The following is an 18,509-nucleotide window of genomic DNA, read 5'->3' as shown; positions in this document are numbered from 1 at the left end:
AAATCACAGGGAATGTAATAATTTGTATTATTACTTTTTATTATTAATCATCAGTGCTTTGCATGATGATTTATGTGGTGCTCTTAAATGTTGTGCTCGTGCTCCTAAATCTCCAGAGAGAAGCACCAGTGCTACTAGTGGAAGAAGTTAGTCTGGAGCCGTGAGAGCAAACAGCTAATTGAGTAATCAGTTTATGTGTGAATTTTAATTAAAGGTGCCACAGCAGTGATGGCGCCTTGTTTCCTTCCACCCTCAACTCTGTGCATGTTTCCCCTCCAGTCCGAGCCTTTCATCTGAAGTATGATGAGGCAAAGACAGACCCCAACGTGCAGAAGTGGGACGTGACCGTCCTGGAGCTGAGCCGCCACAGGCGCCATCTGGACCGGCCCGTCTTCCTGCGCTTTTGGGAAACCCTCGACAGGTCAGTCTTTATTCTTGTGCAGGTCCATGTACACCCATCTGTTTTTGTGTACTGCAGTTGTACAGAATTATGTTTCAATTTGCATAAAACTCACCTTTCCTTCCTTTCCTTGTTTAACAGATACATGGTGAAACACAAATCTCACCTCAGGTTCTGAGCCCAGATCACAGCGTCCATCTCCAACCATCCAACTCTCCCTGGTCCACCTCTTGCAGAGGTGGCCCCTCTAATCCAAGCTGCCATCCCATCTTCCATCATTATCCCCATGTTAACACAAGAAGGAGGACAAATTATCCAGTGGACTTCCTCCAACTTCCTCTGTGGATATGTTGCTCTGGACACCGGAGAGGAGATTTTAGGGGATTTTTGTGTTTTTGTTGTATTTGTTTTCTAATGTTTTCATGTAGTTCAACAAGATACCAAAATATGTTTTATATAAAAAGGCAACATACTGTGGAGACAAACACATAATGGGGTCGGAGGGAGGGAAGTTTGCATTTTTGTTGTCAGTGAATTCAACTCAGCAATGTTTAGACTGAGAGAAATGTGAACGTGACTCTCAGTACAAACCAAACAGCCACTTCATTTGAGAAAAGAGACTTCCTTTACAATTCTCTTTTTTTATTTTGGGTGTTTGTGGTCTGAATGTACATATATGATAAAAAAAAATTGTCAGAGCCAAAGCTCTTGGAGCAGAGAGGAGGACGCAGGTAAGTGATTTGTTAATACTTCAGAAGACGACTCTGTTCTGGTTCAGTTAAATGATCTCAGTCAGTTCCTAGTTCAGTTTTTGAAAGAACAGCACATATTTGGTCATGCAATGACCTTGTTAAAGTCTTTTTTTCTTCTTCTTCTTCTTTGTTGGTCTTGTGCTAGAGGAGAGAAGTAATGGAAAGTATTGCTTTATGTCATTACATGAAAATAGACAATAAAGCCTCAAAGAAACAAATATCTGTCTACTGCCTGTTGTACATGGTTGAAGTTCACTTTATCGTTTTCTCAGTTTCATATAGGTTTTATTTGATCTTTAAGGTCCAGTGTAAAGGATTTTGAAATATTGTATTGGCAGAAATGGCATAAAATATTCATAATTATGTTTTCAGCTACCTGAAACTATTAATCAATAGCTTAGAATGAGCCTTGATTATCTATACAGGGAATGTGTCATCTTCCACAGAGTCCACCATGTTTCCACTGTAGCCCAGAGCAGACAAACCAAACACTGGCTTTAGAGAGAGTCTTTTGTGTTTTTAACAGCCACCATAGTGAGTGAGTGTGTGAGTTGAGGGGTATTTAGTTGGTTGCCCCAGGTAGATAAACATGATAAAGTGCCCTCTAGGGTGCCCTTCCAGTGGACAAAACGTGGGGAAGTAACCTCTCTTCACTATGAATATATCACAACTTCCTGCGCTGGTGCCCCCTCGCATCCATGTGGTGCCCTTTTTTATTTTTTTTGCCCCTGCCCCTCAAACACCACTGTCCACCACTTGGCAAATGAATTGTGTGCCATAGAAATGGGTTCCTCCAGAGCCAGTGTAATGATGACTGGCTATTAACCAGACAGACGAGATAACTCAGATTTAGACGTGTATCTCCCTACTGAGATGCCCTGAAAATACTTGGGATTAAAGGAAAAGTTCACCCAAAAATGAAAATTCAGCCATCATCTACTCACCTCCATGCTGATGGAAAGTCAGGTGGAGTTTTGTAGTCTTCAAAACATTTCTGGAGTTTCACATGAAACAGCTTTGTGTTTTGATGTTTTTGCATGAGGTTTCTACACCGACTTAAAGTAAAGTAATGGTATTCTGGAAATTATGAGGTTTAGTATAATTACATTGAATAATTTAGGTGATCTATATCTACACATACCCATCATAGGTCAAAATGTTGCTAAACTTGGCTGAATTGTCAAAGCCAGACTAAACAAAGCCGCTTAAGAGCCAGTTCTTAATGCTGAGCTGAGCCAAATACTCTGGCTCCCTGCAAAGAACCAGGATTCACATCACTAATCCCAAAATAAGGCCTTAAAAAAGGGTGTTTTGCCGCGAAGCTCCAGAAATGTTTAGTGGACTACAGAACGTTACACAACACTGAGGTGAATAGATAATGACTGAATTTACTTTTGGGTGAACGTTTCCTTTTAATCTACCTCTGTGCAAGGATGAAGGTTAACAAATAAATTACCAAACTGAAGAAGAAATAACAAAACATAATAGTGGCCTTTTCAGTCTCGTGTCCCACCAGTTCTTTGACAGGAAGCCTTTGTTGCAGGCTGTGGGCTCATCAGCCAGGCAGGAAGGCACCTCATCCCCACGGCCCTCCGCTCCTCAGGCTCCACACTGAGGCACGAGGATTCACTGCAGCACATCCCAGAGGGAGCGAGCATCGACTGGCTCACCACCTCGCCGTCCTCCCCATCGTCTGCTGCTTGACGCTGCCAGGCAGGAAGCCACGTCAGCCGGCGTTCCCAGACTCTGCTCTTTTTTAGAACAATTACGTCACGCAGCCAGAGGCATCAACACAACTGAAAGACTGTGTGACCGTCTTTATAGCTTGTGTGTGTGTGTGTGTGTGTGTGTGTGTGTGTGTGTGTGTGTGTGTGTGTGTGTGTGTGTGTGTGTGTGTGTGTGTGTGTGTGTGTGTGTGTGTGTGTGTGTGTGTGTGTGTGTGTGTGTGTGGAGAGAGTGCATATCTGGCTCTCATGAGGGTAAATATTCATCTCATGAACTTCACTTCTGCTTTTCAAAGATTAGCGAAGAAAAAGAAGCACTCAAAGCCTTAAAACATTCTTATGTTCTCAGTTAACTTTGGCTGACAGCTTTTTGCTGCAAGGTCAGGATGAACTTTTGATACATTAACTTCCGCTGTTAAGGAAGATGTGTTCCTTCCACAGCCTTTGACAGCAAGTATAGGCTGGTGGCAAGGCATTTGTAGCAAACCGTAACTGGGTTAGGGACACAGACGAAGTGTCGAAACCCCTGTGTTTATTCTCCAGCTGTATCGTCACATGAAGTCTGCAGGGGATGTTTCCTAAATGAAGAGTAATGAGCACTTTATCTCCACTGCTCAGTCCACACAGTGGGGGACTAAGTGGCTACCTCCAACCTCAAACCTACTTCAGCTCACTTGTGCTCAGTTCACTGGAGATGGATTGATGGATGGACATTGGGTTTAAGGTGTGTGAAGAAAATGTAGGGCAAAGGAGGATGAAGTGTGAAGACGGATGATGAACAAGAAAAAAAAAAAAAAACCCAGGAGGAAATTGGAAAGAGAGCGTCTTCATCAATCAGAGAAGGCAGGGAGAGATCAATACAAAGCTCTGGAGACTGAGGGTCTCACACACACACAGAGGACAAACTGCATCCAGACCCCACGTCCTCTTTTACAGCATCCGATCCTGCATCACTTTCTGGAGCTGCTGCCCTTGGAAGAGATGCAGTAGTTCTCTTTGTGGTTGGTTTCGGCTGGTTTTTCGTGATGGAGATCACGATTACACATGACTTGACTGACTTGAACTCTCAAAGGTCAGTGTTGTATCCTGAGGTACAGGGGCCCAGAGAGGGAAAAACACAACAACATCTGAAGAAACGCATTACAAAATCGAAAGCACAACATAGCAGCATTTAAACACACAAACAAATCAAAGAACACAACAACAAAATAGTAGACGCAGTAAGAACGAAGGATTTATCAACAGAATGTGGATGAATAACAGTACTGACATGATGTTTACACGTTCTGTTGCAGAGATATTTACTGATGTTAGGTAGTAGTTACTGATGCTAACCAGCTAGCCCTGGCCTGTCCCGGTCCAAAGTTCCTGTGCTAGAGGTGTAAACACCAACAATCCCCTGGGGCCCGTTTCAGAAAGCAGGGTTAGTGAAAACCCTGACTTAGTCAACCCTGAGATGAGGGAAACTCTGGTTTTTTGGTTTCACAAAGCCAGTTCAGCGTAATTCTGAGTCAGTTACCCGGGCAACATACTCGAAACAAACCTGCTTGCTGGCAGGTTTGCTTCAACTAACCCTGAGTTTCCCCTGCTCTTAAGTTGAAGCCTGCAGACTGAAGGCAGTGGCAGACATGGCGTGTCCGTTTCTCGAGGAGCCAGTTGATGTCGAAGCGCAAATACTCCACAGAAATCTCCGTCGGGAGAGGATTATCAGACCCCGATTGGATGTTTTATCATTATCAGCGGTCTGATGATCCAGACAATAATCCTAACCCCCGTGCTGATGCACGAGATGGAAGAGCTGTTAGAGACATGATATGCTTCAACCATTTCTAACTGACCCATCACCTCCCCAGTGTCAAAGAAAGACAATATGCCTCTTATTTTATGAGGTCTTCTTTATTTCCTGGAAGTACAAATGTTGTACAGTTAATCTCAAAATCATCCACCTGTGGGGACATCACCCACCCTTAACTGATGATCCAGCAGTTGTATTTCCATTTGTGTCTTTTTGATCTGCAGCCTTATGTGATCCATTTCCAGATTGGACTTATTGATTTGTGTCTGCAAGTACACCTTGTACAGTTGTTTCACAGGGAGCTATAGGAACACAAATGACGTTGAATTTCACAGTGCCATGTCTACTTAGTGTCATAGTAAGTTGTGGGTCAATGCTGAACAACATCTTACTGAGGAAACCTGTGCTGTGGAGGTTGATGGAGCATTGCTCTGTTAGAGAGAAAGAAGCTGCAAGTTGCATTGTGGAACAACACTATCATTAACTGAAACCAAAGTTATTTTAAAGAGGTGTGAACCACAACAGGCCTTTCTGCAACTTCCCCCTCTGTGGCGGCAGATAGGGTGTCTTCATCATCCTCCTGTAATAAAAAGAAATGATTGTGTTATATTCTACCCATCATGACAACTCTGTGGAATATTAAGAGTACTTACAACATCATGGAGGTCTCTTATAGCAGAAGGCTCCACGAGACAGATTACACCATCGGTAACTGGTAGAAGAAGATTAGTCAGTTGATGATTACCCAGAAAAGTGCCCCACCTAATGTACATTTCTTTTTCTTTTTTTTTACAATAGTGTGCAGGTCCCATCACAATTTTTCAGACTCTGAGTCACCTTGAAATAGATTGATATCTGAGAGCAACAGCAGCCAATAACAGAACTGTAGCTTACTGCTACAAGAAAAATCAGTGTGCCAAGTTGTGTCTATGATGAATGGATGGCCATTACTGAGCTAACAGTAGAAAAAGGATGAATGTAAATATGCCATTCATTTGAATAACTTACCTCTTATGTAGGCCCCTGTGTCCTGGGGCGTGGCTGGCTCTGATGAGCTCCCCCCAGAGATGCCCTCAGCAATAGGTCGCCCACTGTTCTGACTGAGGGCATCTCTTCAGCCTATATTAGTGGTAGTGGTGGACCGCCACCTGTTTTGCGGGCCTCAGCCTTTTTTCTGTTGGCTATACTGGAGGTCAAATTTGAACATATCCAGAAAACACAAATTTGGAGACATGCATGTACAACAGGCATTTAGGTGTGGCTTTCATATAGACAATATTAAATACTGGCAATGATGGGATGGCTGAAGATTTGGCTTTTTCTTTGTTTAGGGGATTTCCCTAATTACTTAAATATCGCTATCACATGTTGAATGTAGCCACTGAATGCTGTTTAATGAGGGCAGGCTATAACAACACCACAAGTGCTTGTAATTAAATTATACCTTACCTGTTTGGACTATATTTTTATATTTCATCTTTAGTTGCTGCCCATTGCAGTCCGTTTTGTGCCTGTTGGGTTGCACCTGTGCACATATAGAATATAAATGCACGAGCTTCACTCAGGGTAACCTTGACTCAGAGTTGATTGAACTAATTGTTAACACCTGTTCTGAAACCGAAAACTCTGAGTTTGACAGCTCAGAGTTGGTCAACCTAGAGTTCAGGTTTTGACTCAGAGTTTGTTAAACTTGCTTCCTGAAACAGGCCCCTGGTCCCTACGCTCTGAGTCCAAACTGCTAGCTGGATGGCTAACTGAGCTAACTAGCTAACGGCAGCCACAGTTAGGGGTAAGTCTAGTGATATATTGCCCTCTATTTGTTCAGAGTATGAATTTGACAGGTGGTCAATTCTCACATATTTTTTCGTGAAACGTTGTGCTTAATTCCAAAAACAGCTGTGAAACATGTCTAAATTGCTTCACTACAAGGCTCCACTGTACTATGCTGTATGTATGTGGCCCCTAAGCAACCCTGCTGGAGTTGTTTTTGTAGCGGTTACTTAAAGTGTCACAAACAAGCAGATCAGAGTGTGAAATTGTGTGCTTTCGTTTCCTCTTGTTTTGAAATGCTGTGGTGTGGTTTGGTATTGTGAAAGGGTATGATATCAGCAGCCACAGATGTGCGCGAGGAGGGGAAGAACTTTTACTTTTCTTTTTACGCCGGCATGAGAGAAACTTTGCCCAAAGAAAAGGGGTTATCAAAAGGAAGGTGTGTGTGTGTGTGTGTGTGTGTGTGTGTGTGTGTGTGTGTGTGTGTGTGTGTGTGTGTGTGTGTGTGTGTGTGTGTGAGCTTTCCATCTAAAAGGATTTTTTAGTGAAAACCCTTCAAAACATCCATGCTAAACATACCAAGCACCAAAGATAAGTCTTTCTCTTTATTAATCAGCAAGGATGCAACATTTCCCAGAATGCAAATTAATTCAAGTCAATGTATCACTATTACTGTCAACGAAAAGAAGCAGTCAATTAGCACGAGGCAGGAACACAACCTCTACAACAGGGCAGCCCTACAACTGGGACCGCCATAAGGTTCAAATCAGCCCACCGGATGTTTCTGGAGGAAAATGAATACATATTTAAAGGTGCCATTAGTAAGAATTTTTGTTTAGTATCATGTTGAAGAGGTTTCTACTGAAGTTAGATGCTAACCAGCTAGCCCTGGCCTGTCCTTTCCTGGTCCAAAGCTCCCGTGCTAGCGGTGTAGACTCCGACACTACCCCAGTGCTCGGAGCTCACAGTCCGGACCACTAGCTCCATTGCTACCTGAGCTAACTAGCTAGTAGCAGCTACTGTGGGCAGCATTTAGCGCTAACTCTGGTGAAATGCTCATTATTCTAATTATAAGTTTAAATTCTTACATATTTCACCTTTGAATATTTCTGATAAAAATGTCTGTTTATCCTGTTTTATTTTAAATATTTAAATCTGTTTCCCACATGACTTAAATGCAAAATGCATTTGTGGATCAGCGTCTCACAATGAGGGAGGCCATTGCTCTACAATGTTTATGTCACAGGTGAACATTCAACGAGACGACGTCAAGTTTTCTTAAGTTTAAAAATTATCTTTTAAATTGACAAACATCATATCTGAATATGGCATCAAAAAATGGTTTTGACTCTCTCAGTTCACTTCTATACATCATTTTCCTGAAATTCCCCCCGAGGGAAACTGGAATGGGCATGACTTCGGCTCTCTATAGCAATGATGCTGCTGAAGGACTGACTAACCTTTTTAAAAATATGACTCAAGATAAAGTCTCCAAAAGTGTATGATTCAGCTATTTCCCATGGTCTAGTGTTAAAAAAAAAGGACAATAATCACAAAAAATCCAAATATTGAACTGCAATATATTTTATGTGACTGTGCAGGAGGAAGTGTAGGTCTATTGGACAGTAAAGAGGCAGCAGTACACCCGAAGCATTTGGCATACCCAACAACGGTTAAGACAAAATCTATTATATTTTCTGTTCTCTGATGATGAAGCTGCTTTATGATGTGACTTCTTGAAAGAAGTTGTTAAACTGATCAAATAAAATGTTGGGAAAGATTCACACCGCATGTCCATGTCGGTCATTAACATACAGTATGTTGCTCTGACAGCAACGGCTGGGTGAAGTGATGCAGAGCACATGAGCATCCAGCAGATGGCAATCCAAGACTGACACGCAATCTCAAAAACAACCTGCACGGTCACGTCAGAATCAATGATATTAATCTAGGTCATTTTAATACATAATATGGAGGATGGCTCCTGGTCTGTTTTTGTTTAAAAATTAAATATACATATTTTTTTTGTTTTGTTTTTTAACAACATTCCCTGTCCGTCACTGCAGTCTGACCTCTGGCCTGACTGTGTTTGGTATTTCATAATGATGACCTCTGATCACAGCAGTCCGGGAAATGATTTTGAAATCTGGACTCCAAACAAATAAATCATTGATGTTTGTTTGTTCTGTCAACAAACTTGTTAAAAAGAAAAACACTCTTTCCTGGCATGCTACATACATAACACTTAAAAAAATTGAAGATTAAAGTAAAGCCTTAATGGATAAGTTCATCCAAAAATGAAAAGTCAGTCATAGGGGAAATTACTTGTTTTATAATGTGAAAAAAAACAACTGAAAGAAAACATAAAATGGCTCCGTACAGCTTGTCCAGCATAATCCAAGTCTCAGAAAGCACCAATATTCCAAATTGATCCAGACTGTGAAACTTCCCACGACTGTAAGGTAAGGAGGGAATGACTAATTTAGATTTTTGGGTGAATCCTTTAAGGCACCAAATGTACAGGATGGTCTTCTATCAGAAGAGCAACTGTCATGATGCTGACCTGGTACTAAGCTACATATTTTATATGGCTTGTAAAATAATACCACAATATGGAGATAATATCATAATTACAAAGACACTAAATCATTATGACGACGTGTGTGTGTAATACATACACTTGCTGCATTTAATCAGTGGGTTGGCTTCCGAGCAACAACGTGATGTCAGTCACAGTTATAGATTACTCTGTATTTCTTCACTTTTTGGGGAAATGCCCTCATCAATCATTTACTGGTTCTGATCTGAACTGGGCTCTTCGCTCTGCTATCAATTTAATTCCTGACAAGATGTGCGTGACGTATCTCGGATTTCTTCTTCTGCTTTGGTTTCCAGGAGTGCTACATGGTAAGAACATTACATTCTATCACCTATCATTTCAGTGTTTTAGGGAAACATTGCAGTACACTGCTCTCTTATCACTGTTTCAGCACAAAGTGCAGCAGGGCTTTGTGGTGCTCCCAACCTGCCTCAAGGTTATTTTGTCCCTGAGCAAGACCGGTATGCTCATGAAACCAACCTCACTTATGCCTGTGAAAACGGATATAAACCCGCAGTGGAGGGTTGGTGGTCAACAAGCAAATGTCAAAATGGCACATGGTCTCCTAAACCACAATGCATAGGTAAGAGATCTGCAGTATAATATTTCCACTGGATTTTTGAATGCTGAAGTCCTACAGAAGTGTTTTCCCAGTTTAAAATGTGTGTTACCTTTCATGTTTTATGGGTTAATACCACTTAAAAACCTTTAACCTTTAAGTTTCAATACTACAAAAGTATAATGTCATCTATCCGTCAGTGTATGATGATGATGTAGAGTTGAAAAAACAAGGTAATGTTGTTACATTTCTTATTGAAACTAACAGTATCTATGTTTACATCTGAGAACTTAATCATCTGTCTGTAACAAGCATCCAAGTAACCCCAGAGTCTAAGATTCCACTTTCAACATACATACGTAACATATTAAAGGGACACTATGTAGTTTTGGAGAAGAAATTCAAACTCAGATTTTAATATTTAACAAATTAATGAGGTAATAATACAAACTCAGAATTTTTCTTTTTTTCTACAACTGAGTAAACAAGCTGTTCTCAGGGGCAAATGAGGTCACAGAACACTGTTTGAAGCTAGAAAGGTGGCAGGGTCCGCCACGTATAAACAAAATAAAACAGTATGAAATTATGTTGTCCTTTTAGGTCAGTTTGTTTATTCAGTCATGAAAACAAAGAGAGTTTATTCATTTTGCTTAAAAAAAAAAAACAGTCAATGAAGACCTTTCTCTTCTGATTAAAATTTCTATCCCAAAACTACATAGTGCTCCTTAAGTAATGTCTTTCATGAAATGGGCCTCCCAGTAACTCGAGTATTGTCATATTTACATATGTTCTAAGAGGCCAGCTAGTCATTGGCAGCTTTGCCCACATTCGGCTGGTTAGCCGTTAGCTTAGGACAGGACTTCCCAGAATGCTCAGTCACTGGGGCTAAACCTGCTAACATTAGCTGTCAGTGGTCATAAATGTCTTTGTGTGATTGTTTATTTTGTCCCCCTCAGTGGAAGAAGCCTGTATTCCACCAGAGATACCCAATGCAAAGTACACAGAAAGCCCCACTGGTTGGTATGAAGACGGACTGAAAATTAGGATAACATGTGACGAAGCATACGAACTCAAAAACAGGGATGCCACGGCTTTATGTACAAATGGATCATGGTCCTCTGTGCCAGTCTGTGAGAGTAAGTCTGTCAGATGTTCTGCACCAATAGGCTGTAAAACTATCAGTGACTACAACGTCACTCATAGGTTTGAATTCTCACCAGCTACACTAACCGAGCCAACCAAGCAGCCATCTGAGCACCAACCTATTGATGACAAATGTGCTGATTTTTACAGGAAGTGTCGATGCATGTGGTGAGCCCCCTCAAGTCCCACATGCCGTCATTGTTGATCACAGATACCAGGAGCTGTTTGCTGCAGATACAGAGCTGCAGTATGAATGTGAAGATGGATATACTGCAGAGGGAGCAGGCAACGACAAAACCATCGTATGCATAGCTGGAGCCTGGACGAAAGGCCCAACGTGCAGTAAGTGGACAATGTGCTGAGATATGCAGTGATAAAAATACTTATTTATTGAATGTAAAACAGAAAAATGACCAGTTGCTAATCCTCGCTGAGCAGCGATTGTCCAACAATGGATAAAGAAACTGTAACTGAGTATGACGGGCCTGTCAAACTTTGTAACTTGAACTAGAAATGGCTCAGCCGGCTGGGATGCAGACTCCTGGGACATGTGCTGTAGTTTAGCCTCAGTGGTTTAGCATCATATCCATAGATGGTATAATTTAGCCATCAAGTGCCTATTTCAGACCCTTTCACAGGCTTTGTTGCTTGTGACAGAGCTATGTAAGTGGGAACCCTGCTTCTGTTAACTTCTGTGTGAGATCGAACACCCGCTGTATCAAACATTACAGTACTATGACATTTGGGTGGTAAATCTGCCACAGTTGTGCTGAGAGAGACTGATGGCATCAGTACTGTAGAGCTTGTAAATAAAGTATAAAGTACTTGTTCCCTGTAGTCAGTGTTGTACAAAGAACCCAAAGATCATACTTGAGTAAAAGTCAAGATATAGTGTTAAAATATTACTTCCCCCACACAAATAGTACTCGAGTAAAAGTACTCATATTCAGTGTATCAAAAAGTTATTTTCTGGCAATAAATTCACTTAAGTATCAAAAAGTAAAAGTAAAACAATACATACAAATTAATCCAATTCGTCCGAGTTGTCTGGTTCAACATATTATCCGATATTCAGAATTTTTCTGGCTGTCGAAATATTTTTTTTCATTGTTAATGCGATTGCAGATAAAAATACATTGATTTAAAAGTGCGCTACTTTGGCTCTGACTACTAGTAACTAGTAACTAAAGTTTTTAAATACATGTAGTGGAGTAAAAAGTACGATTTTTGCCTTCAAATTGTAGAAGAATTGAAGTATAAAGTAGCAGACAATGTGAATACTCCAGTAAAGTACAAGTACCTAGGAGCAGCACATCACCAGAGTAGCTAACTGTTGCTAACTGTATTCTGTTTATGACTGTTAGCTTGTTAGCTCAGTTAGCAGTGCAGCTAGCTGGACAGTCTGTGCGTTTACATTGCTAGCATTGGACCTTTGGACCGCTGGGAGAAAGAGGTTTTCAGGCCCGGGGTTAGCTGGTTAGCATGCTAACTTCAGTAGAAATGCTTTACAACATAGTACAGACATCTGTGACACGACGTCAACACTGTTATTTCTTCACATTCTGTTGATAATTGTAGTAGATAATTGTCTTACATATTGCACCTTTAAATATCTCTGTGAAGCAGGGGAGCCCAAACTTTTTCCTTTAGAGGGCCAAAACTAAAACTTAATGGTGTAACAGGCCAAAAGCAAACACACCTATTGTTTTGTTCTGTTACATGCTAAATGGTCCTCGGATCACAAGTTCCCTTCATTGACTGGCGAGTGCAACTCTGCCTGCTGCGCTTATGAAAAATGAAAACATTAAGGATCCTTCTACTGAAGCATTTCTACCTCCCAATTATTTTTTATTTTATTTTATTTTCTTTAGAAATATCTGGTGAGTTAAATGAAACCTTATTTTGTTACCACTTAGGCAGTGCAGCCGCACCAGGTACTGGACAGGGTGGATCCACAGAGGGAGCAACAGGTGGGGAGCACACTCCATCTCCTGGCAGTGGGACACAACCTGCAGGTGGAGGTTTGGGTGTGGATGACTGTGCGTCTATCTCTCCAGTCTATTATGTCTGTAGTATATGTACTACATTTGTCAAGTATTTACTTGCTGACGAGGACGATACACACAGATTGACACAACTACATAGGAATGCGTCGCAAACGTTAACTAGTCATTGAAGAGCCGATGTCAGGCAGCTGAGTCAAGGTGGGTCAGACACTGTCACCACAAAAGGCCTTGAACAAAGAGAGTACACAAGGTTGGAAGAAGGGAAATGTGACAGGATAGAAGAAAGGAAGACAGAATATGAGATGTGACATTTATGAAACGAAGACAGCAAAAGTCATTGTTATTCATTCATTGATTCACATTAATTCAGATATTATTATTATTTGAGTTATTTTCTGTTTGATTTAATTGAATCAGTTTACTTTAGGAACATACCTGTACTTGTCACAGTCTACTTTCTGTGTGCTTTGTTATAATTAAAGGGGCAATATGCAAGAATTTTTATACACCTGTCAAATTCACACTCAGAACAAACAGGGGGCAGCATAACACCACGGCTCAGTTAGCCGTGTAGCCAGCGGTTTGGACTGGGAGCTCAGTGGCCCGGGGAGTGATGGTGTTTACACCACCAGCACAGGAGCTTTGGACTAGGACGGGCCGGAGCTGGCTGGTTAGTTTGCTAACGTCAGTAGAGAGTAGTGGTGCTAGAGTGGGCGTGGATGAGGGGCCTAATTTGGAAAATGCTGTCCCCCTGTCCATGGTTCCTAATAGCAGGCCTGATGCATGTGTAAGTCTAGTTTGACTGAGTCTTGAGTTCGCTCTCATCCTATCAGGCACAGGAACCACACCAAGTACTGGACATGGAGGAGGTACATCTGGCAGCAGTCTACAGCCTGCAGGTGGAGGTAGGCTAGTGAAAAGATAACGCTTCACTGTAGAATAAGAAGAAGAATCGTTAGCAAAAAAATGTTCAGAAAGAAATAAACTATACATAGTTACTGTAGTAGAAGTAAAGTAGTTTAGTTACTATGTGTCTTATGTTCTCTGTACTTATACCTTCATCTGCTCTGTGTCTCACAGGATCTTCTACCACCTCTGACTCGAACGGGAGAGACAGCAGACCTTCATTCATAGAAAGTAAATCCTTCAGATGCATTGCTCCTTTCACATCACATGTGTCAGACTTGTTTTATTGCTGAATTGAAGCTAAATTTGTACCAAGTGGTAATTCAAATGGCATCTGTATCACTTCAGTACTGCCAGTTCAGTTGTGGCAGTGCCTGTTGGTGGGAAGCCAGTGAGGGATTACACTACACTAGTAACTGCTACTGGTTGGTTGGCGTGCCTTCATGACAGAGGGTGGGATGTGTCAGGGATAGTGAGTATTTTCTGTGTTACTGGCAGGTGAAGAGAAGCAGCTGGTGACATCATGTGGTGTCGAGGACCACAGTGCTGTGAATAACCTCCTTTTTTATTTCAGTCTTCCACTGTGGACCATACCCAACTATTGCAAATGGTGCTGTTGTGGAAGCTGAAAGAAACTATTTGAAATACGGATGTGCTGACTATCACACACTAGTTGGTTCAGACACCGTGGTGTGTTACAGTGATGGCACTTGGTCACAACTACCTGTCTGCGAAGGTATAAACAAATCAATACCACTATTTTTTTCCAAAAGTCTGTCAGAGTTAGTAACTAAATATTTCTACAAATGTTTATGTTTACTTTGTGCAGAGGAATCCTGTGTCCTGAATCCTGCTCGATATCGTGATTTAAAACTATCTAGACTTCAACGATTAAGAGAAGGAGAGGGGCGGCGTTTTTCATGTGTTTGGGATTATTACATCAGTGATGTTTGGTGTATTAATGGAGTGATAACTCATACCCAGTGTAAGTATAAGTAAACTCTTTATATTTTAATTTGACATGTTGCTTTCAGTTTGAGTATTGTTATAGTCAGCAAACATACATGAATATAAACTCTTTAAGATCTAAATCACTGTTTAAAAAGAATAATGAAGGTTTAACACAACACAAAGATAAATCCGTACACAGTGAGAACTGATTTCTATTCAAAGGATAAGACTGTCATCATTCTTAACTTATATTGTCAATAAATCCCATTAAAAGAACAAAAGTCACCATGTGTTGATCCGACGAATAAGTATTCTCCCGTGTAGCTGAAGCCTGATATGTCTTATTCCTCTGTGTCATAGAGCTCCACTGTCGTCCAAAACCTATTAAAAACACATCAGTGAGTCAGTGCTGCCCTGACTGACAGGTTCCTTCATTAGGATGAACATGGGCACTGTAGTTTACTTTGAGTCAATCCCACATACTCCATTCTGGTCATGTAAATACTCACTAACACATCTGATCACTGTAACTTAGCTTCAGCAACAAAGACCTATACAGGTGTGTCTGTCCTCTTTGTCTCCTGTTTGGATGAACTCAAACAGACTGATCTTTATCACATTGTAGTCTCTTTTTTCTCTCTCGTCTGATCGTCACAAACTTTTCCTCCATCTGTCTGATCGATCCAATGGTTTTGGAGGCTGCTCAATCCATAGCTGCCTCCACATACCTCAGCAACATATTGTCCATTACTCCACATCCAACAGCAGCTGCGTCCAGATAGAGGCCGAAGTCTGATTACTGCTCGTAGGAAAAACAGTAAGAGAGAAACTAAAGAGATCCAGTTAGAGGCAACAAGTACTGAGAGCTGAACACACAGACTCTAAAAACGTCTTTCTCTCAGGTTTCTTATACAGACATGAGTTGAGTATCGATTTGCAACACACACTAGTTTGAGGGGGAGATGGGTGCTTGTTACAGGAAGGCTCAGTTGCGAGACATCACCGCAGCCCGCTTGGAGTCGGGACGGGTGCAGTTCGGCCCTACTCCAGAGCAGGTCCATCACAGGCGCTGCTCGGCTCAACTCGCCACAGTAAAACTGGTGATGGAAAAGCTAATGGGCGCGGCTCGGTTTGACTCAGCTCGACCAAAAGTGCTGGTGGAAATACTCCATTTGAGGAGAGCTACCTGTATATACCAGCTATTTGTGGTCAGGGGGAGGTGTGGCCGACACACACATTCATTTTAGTCTGAGATGCTCTAGTGCGACATCTAGTGTCAGTGAATGTTGTATATTGAACCTTTAATCTACCCACTGAAATATTCACTGCTTTTATTGGATTTTTTTCAGGTTGTAATTCATACTATGTAAGTGTTATTCTTTCATTTACCTTCTTAAGAAATACACTGTTAAATTTTTTTGTGCATTAAATGTTGGTCAACACTTTATTTTTTCAGTTTCATATTAATTTATTAACTGTCAACATTGTTACTTATTGTCTGTGTTGTAACCAGGGACGTTGCCCGTAAAGTGCAGCAGAGGAGTTACTGCTGGACCGACAACAAAGACAAAGTTCTGAAAGACCTCCATCAGAAAACAACTACACCAACCAACATTTGTCACATTTGTTTTGGATTTTATTGTTATTGTTGTTTCTTTTGAAAGAAATTGCTGGAAAATACAAACACACAGTGTTGAGACTGATTGTTCTTTGACCGTCAGCTTGAATGTTTATGATTAGAATGAAATGACTCTGAATACTTTTAATACATGAATACAGTTGATTTGGTCCACTACTGACGAGAGAGTCTGAATAAAATGTTTGTCAGAAATCTTAACAGAGACCTTTGTGTTATTTTGTCTACAAACTGTTTGGAGCAGTCCTTCCACTGATTATGATGGCAGTACGATTCATGATGGTTCATTAACAGGATCACAGCTGTACTGAGTCAGTTTAATCCTTTCAATCAAAAGGAAAACACAGCTATGGATTGTTAAACATGATTTCACAGTCCTTCCACTCAACATGAATGTATCAATCAGTAAAAGGTAAAAGCAGCATCAACACAAAGTGTGCAGACACGTGGATGTGCTACAGGTCGGCCTGAGGCTGTAGAACCAACCTTTATGTTGGACCACAGTTTATGAAGGTTCACTGACAGAGTCACGACGGCACTGATTCAATTTAATCACGACCAATCAAGATGGATTAACAAGAAAAGTAGTCTGCAGTCATCCTGACGCTCTGACAGCAGTACTTTGAGCTACATGCTAACATCAGGATGCTATCATTCTCACAATGACAATGATAAAATGCTGACAATAAGCAAGTACAGTGTTTACCGTCCTCCCATTAGCTTAGAGTGTCAGCATGCTAACATGGGCTCATTAGCACAGACTAAGGCAATGAGGATGTCATGATGTTTGCAGGAGTTTTTAATAGTTATAAACTGAATTATAGGACAAATGAAATCAGGGCACATCCAACACATAGTTTCAGTCTGGATCAGAGCGGTGGGCTGACTGACCGATCAACATGGCCATCACTGCAGCCGTGCTGCAAGCATGTACTGTAGTGCAAACGTGCCAACTGTGGATCATTGTGAACACAGAAAATGTGGTGACTACTGGACTTGAACCAAAGGGAGACACAATTCCTCTTTTGCAACATATTTTATTCCATTGCTTAAGATCCACTTCAAACATGTGAACATACTGAATTGTGAAGAGTTATTAAAATGACATCAGGTCCTTCCTCCTCATTAACAATCTGTGAGGACTGAAATCCATCATCTATGAAGCAGCAGGTATAGACCTCTCATAAGATGAGGGAGACTGATGAGAACAAGACTGAGTTTTCATTTTCTCAAGATTATATATGTTTTGTGAAGATAACAGGAGAATTATCTATAAGAATGAACTTGTCAGGATATTCACAGGATTCAGATTCACACACCAGGAGCAGGAGGTAGCTCACTCATGCTGTACAGGAGAATTGGGTCAATGTGCAGGTTTAGTGTATCTAACATGTCATTTACCTTCAATGACTTCACCAGAGCTAAGTATTTGCTCTGAGCAGCTTCGCTCTTAAGATGTGGCCAGCTGTCATTTCAGAGATGATCAGATTCAAACATGCTTGTTACTTCAACCTGTTTGACAACTTTGATTTACAAGTTTCTAAATTAGAATATCTGCTCTTGTAAGTGGATGGTAATGGAGTCTAATTCTGACATAACGGTAGAGTATCCGTGTAGATCTTGGTGTACTGAAGGTGTGTAGTGTGCTCAGAAGCAATCAAAGGCTCAAATATGTGTTCAAGATATGATGCCAATCCAGAGGGGGACCAGGCTGGATAAATAACTGAATATGGGCGGGTACGACTGACCTCTGATCACACCAGTCCGGGAAATCATTTTGAAATTTAGACTCTCGATAAGCAAATAGATTTTTTTGGATAGCAAATGATCCATTGGTGGTTCTTCTCTCCAGACAAATGAATCATTGTCTCAGGTCTTTACAACACATAAAGTCATGTGGAATAAACACAAAGTGTCACCTGAGGTCAGGAAGCCATGCTGACCACAAAACTGAACACAATCTTTGTTTGTTAGGAACCTCATTTAAACAAAACACATCTCAATCTGGAACTGCTTTTTTTTCATCATCTGAATCTGAACAAAAATAATTTGTAATCTAAATGAATTCTAATAAAGATGCTCGTGTAACGTGGAGGGCTCTCTGTACACTTAGAGGAAAAAGGCTTTAACTGAGAATGTGTGTTTCTGTTTGTCTGTAGATATGTTCTTGTGCATGTCGCCTGTGTGCTCGTCTGTCTTTAGGCTCCACATCCACAGCACGATGACTGAGTGTTTACTCCACAAACTTTTGGGGGCAGGTCCTCAACA

The 18,509-nt window shown here is 41.1% G+C and overlaps 2 protein-coding genes across 3 annotated transcripts in view; both read left to right on the top strand.

Moving 5' to 3' along the window:
• Positions 1–1,370, top strand: part of cdc73 (cell division cycle 73, Paf1/RNA polymerase II complex component, homolog (S. cerevisiae)) — a 28,111-nt gene extending 26,741 nt beyond the window's left edge. The window contains exons 16-17 of the mRNA XM_073490831.1: positions 280–421; positions 542–1,370. Coding sequence (XP_073346932.1) covers positions 280–421; positions 542–578 — 179 coding nt within the window. The 3' untranslated portion in view covers positions 579–1,370. The remainder of the gene's footprint in view (positions 1–279; positions 422–541) is intronic.
• Positions 1,371–9,234: 7,864 nt separating this feature from the next.
• Positions 9,235–16,442, top strand: LOC141017188 (complement factor H-like). Of its 2 annotated transcripts, XM_073491835.1 has the most exons (11): positions 9,235–9,348; positions 9,432–9,623; positions 10,556–10,735; positions 10,893–11,084; positions 12,659–12,781; positions 13,582–13,653; positions 13,829–13,885; positions 14,229–14,390; positions 14,484–14,639; positions 15,955–15,971; positions 16,119–16,442. In XM_073491835.1, exons 1-11 carry the CDS (start codon positions 9,291–9,293, stop codon positions 16,131–16,133), a joined length of 1,224 nt encoding a protein of 407 aa, XP_073347936.1. In that variant the 5' UTR covers positions 9,235–9,290; the 3' UTR covers positions 16,134–16,442. The 2 variants fall into 2 exon arrangements, with proteins under 2 accessions (XP_073347936.1, XP_073347935.1); XM_073491834.1 differs by lacking the exon at positions 15,955–15,971.
• Positions 16,443–18,509: the final 2,067 nt, after the last annotated feature.

Source organism: Pagrus major, chromosome 21 (genome assembly GCF_040436345.1).
Source record: "Pagrus major chromosome 21, Pma_NU_1.0".
Classification (NCBI taxonomy): Eukaryota; Metazoa; Chordata; class Actinopteri; order Spariformes; family Sparidae; genus Pagrus; species Pagrus major.
The sequence above is the reverse complement of the archived record's forward strand: the minus strand, read 5'-3'. Positions and strand labels throughout refer to the sequence as shown.

Excerpts from the sequence above, each read along its gene's own strand:
- LOC141017188 (XM_073491834.1), top strand. The coding sequence starts at position 9,291 with ATGTGCGTGACGTATCTCGGATTTCTTCTTCTGCTTTGGTTTCCAGGA. Across the intron at positions 9,624-10,555 it reads TCCTAAACCACAATGCATAG|TGGAAGAAGCCTGTATTCCA; the intron begins GTAAGAGATCTG and ends TGTCCCCCTCAG. Across the intron at positions 14,391-14,483 it reads ACAACTACCTGTCTGCGAAG|AGGAATCCTGTGTCCTGAAT; the intron begins GTATAAACAAAT and ends TACTTTGTGCAG.